Below are 4,950 nucleotides of genomic sequence, written 5' to 3'. Positions count from 1 at the left end.
TTACTCTGGCACCAACATCAGACAAGGACACACACACAAAAAGAAAACTATAGACCAATTTCCCTGATGAACATACATACAAAAATCTTCAGAAAATTACTATCAAACTGAAATCAACAAAACATCAAAAGATAATATACCATGATTAAGGAGGATTTATCCTGGGGACACAAGGATGGTTTAATACACAGAAACCTATAAACATAAATCACCACATCAATACCATAAAGGAAAAAACATGTAATTATTTTGATAAATGAAGAAAAAGCATTTGATAAAATTCAACATCTCTTCATGATACAAACACTCAACAAACTAAGCACAGAAGAAACATACTTCAATATGATAAAGTCCATGTATGGGAAACACACAGTCAACATCATTCTAAATGAGGAAAACCTGAAAACTTTTCCTCTAAGAACTGAAACAAGACAAGGATGCCCACGTTCATCACTCCTGTTCAATAAGGTACTAGAAGTTCTAGTCAGAACAATCAGACAAGAAAAAACCATCCAAATTGGAAAAGAAGAGGTCAGATTGTTACTCTTTGCAGATGACATGATCTTGTATCTAGAAAAGCAGAAAGACACCACCAAAAATCTCTTAGATTTTATAAATAAATTCAGTAGTTACAAGATACAACATCAAAATAAACATCAACAGCATTTCTATACACCAATAATGCATTAGCTAAGGAAGAAATTATAAAGGCAATCCCATTTACAACACCTACAAAAAAAATAGAATACCTAAGAATAAGTTTAACTAAGGAGATGCAAACTTTTAGAAGGAAAACTACAAAACACTGATGAAAAAAATCAAAGAACACTAAAACAAATTGAAAGATATTCCATACTCATGAATCAGAAGAATTACTATTGTTAAAATGACCATACTGCCCAAAGCAATCTACAGATTAAATGAATCCGTATCAAAATGCCAGTGTCATTCTTCACAGAAATAGAAAAAAAAATTCTAAAATTCATTTGGAACCAAAAAACACCCTGAATAGCCAGAGCAATCCTGAACAAACAGAGCAAAGCTGGAGGCATCACACTACCTGACTTCAAAATATGTTACAAGGCTATAGTCAACAAAATAACATGCTATTATATAAAAGCAGATACATAAACCAACGGAAAATAATAAAGAAACCAAAAATAAACCCCCATATTTACAACCAACTGAATTTGACAAAGATGCCAAGAATACACATTGGGGAAAGGACAAATTTCTCAATAAATTGTTCAGAAAAAAATGGAATTCATATGCAGAAGAATGAAACATGGGCTTATATCTCTCATCATATACAAGAGCCAACTCAATATGGATTAAAGACTTAAATGTAAGACCTGAAACTATAAAACTACTAGAAGAACACACAGGAAACATACTCTATGATGTTAGAGTATGCAAGGAGTTTTCGGGTAAGACTTCAAAAGCACAAGTAATAATAGCAATTTCACAAAAAATACTAAAAATAGAACTACCATTCAATTCAGCAATCTAACTACTATACAAAGGAAAATAAATCAGTATATCAAAGGGATGCCTGAACCTCCATGGTTATTTCAGCACTATTCACGATAGCAAAGATGTGTAATCAACCTAAGTGTCCATCAATGAATGAATGGAAAAAGAAAATATAGTATATTTCATTGTATAGTATACAATGAAATACTACTTGGTTGCAAAAAAGAATGAAATCATGTCGTTTGCAACAACATAGATGAAACTGGAGGTCATTATCTTAAGTGAAATAAGTCAAGCACAGAAAGGCAAACATCACATGTTCTCACTCATATAAAGCTAGAAAAGTCAAAATCATGGAGATAGATATCATGGAGAATAGAATGATAAGATAGCTGAGGCAGGGAAAGGTATTTGTGGGGGATGGGGGGGATGTTGGTTAATGGGTACAAACAAAAAGATACAAGGAATAAGTTTTAATATTTGACAGTAGGGTAGGGTGACTAGTTTACAACAATGTATTCTATATTTCACAATAGCTAGGAGAGAAGAATTAAAATGTTCCTAACAAAGAAAAATGATAAATACCACAGGCGATGGATAACATAAATTTTCTGGTATCCTGACTTGATCATTACACATTCTATTCATGTAACAAGATATCATATGTACCCCGTAACTGTGTACAAGTATTATGAATTCATAAAAAATAGCAATAGAGACTCTTCTTATTTCCTGTATTAGTTATATCCAAGCTACTTTCTTGCTGGAGCAACTGTGGTGGTGGTTGTAGTGGCGTAGTGATGCTGGTGATGATGATAATGATGATGATGATGAAGACGATGATATATTCCTGCTAATAAACCTCAATTAAATGACTGCTAATTATGTGTCAAGCATTCTGCCAACCAAATTTCAGATAGTAATTCAATTTTATGCCTTAGACTAGTTTGTTATGTAAATGTTACTTTGCTCACTTTGCAGTAAAGAGACTGACATTTGGAGAAGTTGAATAATATGTTCCTTGAATCTATCAAAACACTAACTAAGGAAAATAAAACGGGTTTAAAATCACACAGAAATAATCTTTAGTATGACCCAAAATTCCTACAATAATCATGGGAGCCTGGTCCTGGGGGCCAAAGAAAGATAGAAATAAATCCAAATGATCATATGATATTGTTAATAAAGTAGGTTTAAAAAGAAATGAAATATCCATTCACAAAAATATAGGCATAGCTACTTTATTCAGGGAGTGAAAGAAAAGTGACAATTGCACAGATAGTAGAAGCTCATGCCAGGTGACAGACAGACACAGAAGACATCAATATAATTCTTCGATGGCACCCAAAGAGAAGCTCTGAAAGGCCGGTACAGCTGAGGACTTCCTTTTCTCAGTCTCCACCTGGACAGTGGCAGTATGGCAGCCTCAGAAAGGAAACCTTTTGCTGTCGGGGATCATCATGGGCAGATCACAGGCTAAGGGGAAAGAAGCTCCCTGTGTATCCCTGGATGGCTTTGATGAGAAGATGCAGGTGGAGCTGTGGAATGAGGTGAGCCAATTATCCCTATCCTTTCATGCTCCTGATGAATTCTAAAGCTGTTACTTGCTCTTGGGTGGACACTTTGGCTGGCAGGGTGGGGAAGGTGTCACAGGAGGACGTTTCTGCTGGCACTGCTGAGGCGGGCAGGGCTGTGGACACTTTGGTGGTGGGTAGGGCTCAGGGCACTTCGGGGGTGGACATGGCTCTGGATGCTTTGGCAGGGGGCACACAGGAGGTGGCTGGCAGGGCTGCTTACATTGCTGCTGTTGATAAGACATCCTGCTGGAGTCTCAGAATCTGAAAGAAATTATATAACAGGGTTCACAGGAAGGAACTCCTACAAAGAAAAGCCAACGTTTATGTAATACCATTGGCTATTTCTCCAATCTCCAAAAAATTATTTAAACTCCTAATTCCCTTTTCATGACTCTCTGGTTTCTCCTTTCCACTTTAGCAAATTGCTTTATCAACCCTGGGAAATCCTGTGTTTTCTCATGCAATTTTTCCAAAGAAAATATCTCTGTTATAAACAATCAAGCATGAAAATAACCACTTCATGAAAGGCAGTCACAAGTTCAGATACCCTGGGCAATCTCAGAAGCTATTCCTATCACCATTATCTGCTGTAAAGCCCCACTGGGCTGATGGGCACAGAGCAAAGGGCCGTTTGGGAAGAATTGCAGGCTCTCACATCTGCTAAAACACAAATGTTTGAAAAGGACACCACAGAGATATAGAAAAAAGGAAAAAGACTTTGCTTTTACCTCTTCCTCAAATCAAAGCATTCCTATTAACTTCGCTGTTCATATGAACACCAAGCTGCTTACAAAAAAAAGCTAAAACAATGTGTCATTATGATCTAATCCTAAGGTTCCATCCACTAAGTAGTGTCAAAACTGTCATCAGAGGTTTGGATCAACCGTACTTTCTGTCTTCAGATTAAATTCAACATTCGAGGGCACAAAGAACAGAGAAATTCAAGTAAGCAGACTCACCAGTTTCTCCGAAGCAGATCGGTGCTCAAGTACCGGGAGTTTAGGAGTCATGCGGCTGAGAACCTCTTCATAGGGCCTGCTGCCCCACCCAGGGGGAAACGGAACTGCCTAAAATGGGCTGGTCCAGTAATGTCCCATCCAAAATGCAAATTTATCCATAACTGGTATGACAGGGAATCTCAAAAAAGGAAACATCCTGTTCTGAGGTCTCCCGCTGGGTTAAGTGCTCATGACTCACAGAGGCCCTGCCTTAGCTCTCAGTTTCAGTGACTTATGGCAGAGAGAAAATTAGGGGATTCTCTAACTGGTGGTCCAAGGCTGTCTTTCTTGATTGGGGGAAAGGATCCCTTTCTATCTTACCCTTTCCCTGAATTGTAAAACTTCCTGCTCTGATCCACTTTAGCTGATTTCTATATTGTTGTACATGAACTCAACTCTGCCTCTACTCCCTTAGTATAATTTGCCAATTTGCTAGAAGTAATGAGAAACTGAACATAGTTCTATCATTGGCAAGTCCTGTGATCACAGGTAGGTCACTTCTTCCCCCTGGGTTTGAGTCTTTCTCTGTTCACAGGAGAGAATAATGCTTGGCTCTAGGTTGGAGACTGTCCACATCGCGCTATTTGTAGACTCTTCTTCAAGCCTGAAATTTTTTCCTCCATCTCTTTTTTTTTTTCCTGTATAATCCTGGATTTGACCTATATTCTTTGCGTTTTTAGAGCTGTCTTTTCCACCCAATTCATAGAGGCATTTCTCTGCTAGGACAGATTCCACAGTGGAATCCAGTCCCCTCAGTGCTTTTCCTCCTTGCTGCCCTCAAAGATGTGTACTACAGACCTTTTAAGGAATTAAAAAATGTACTCCTAATCGCCACATTAAAGAAATGGAGAGAAGTGAACAAAAACCACAAGGAGTCACCTAAAACCTATTTATTGAACCAC

General features: G+C 37.7%; 1 protein-coding gene across 6 annotated transcripts; it reads right to left on the bottom strand.

Moving 5' to 3' along the window:
• Positions 1-2,698: 2,698 nt before the first annotated feature.
• Positions 2,699-4,260, bottom strand: LOC100455334 (small proline-rich protein 2E-like). Of its 6 annotated transcripts, none has more exons than XR_008512250.1 (3): positions 4,010-4,260; positions 3,271-3,311; positions 2,699-3,011 (listed from the first exon to the last, which is right to left on the bottom strand). XR_008512250.1 is itself a non-coding variant. In XM_063727557.1 (2 exons), the coding sequence occupies exon 2, from the start codon at positions 3,290-3,292 to the stop codon at positions 3,074-3,076; it is 219 nt and encodes a 72-aa protein (XP_063583627.1). In that variant the 5' UTR covers positions 3,293-3,311; positions 4,010-4,260; the 3' UTR covers positions 3,018-3,073. The 6 variants fall into 6 exon arrangements, 2 of the variants coding, with proteins under 2 accessions (XP_063583627.1, XP_054383712.1); XR_008512244.1 differs by lacking the exon at positions 4,010-4,260 and adding an exon at positions 3,779-3,841; XR_008512252.1 differs by lacking the exon at positions 4,010-4,260 and adding an exon at positions 3,779-3,839 and having other exon boundaries at positions 2,699-2,949.
• Between the last annotated feature and the right edge of the window lie 690 nt (positions 4,261-4,950).

Source organism: Pongo abelii, chromosome 1, assembly GCF_028885655.2.
Source record: "Pongo abelii isolate AG06213 chromosome 1, NHGRI_mPonAbe1-v2.0_pri, whole genome shotgun sequence".
NCBI lineage: Eukaryota > Metazoa > Chordata > Mammalia > Primates > Hominidae > Pongo > Pongo abelii.
The sequence above is the reverse complement of the archived record's forward strand: the minus strand, read 5'-3'. Positions and strand labels throughout refer to the sequence as shown.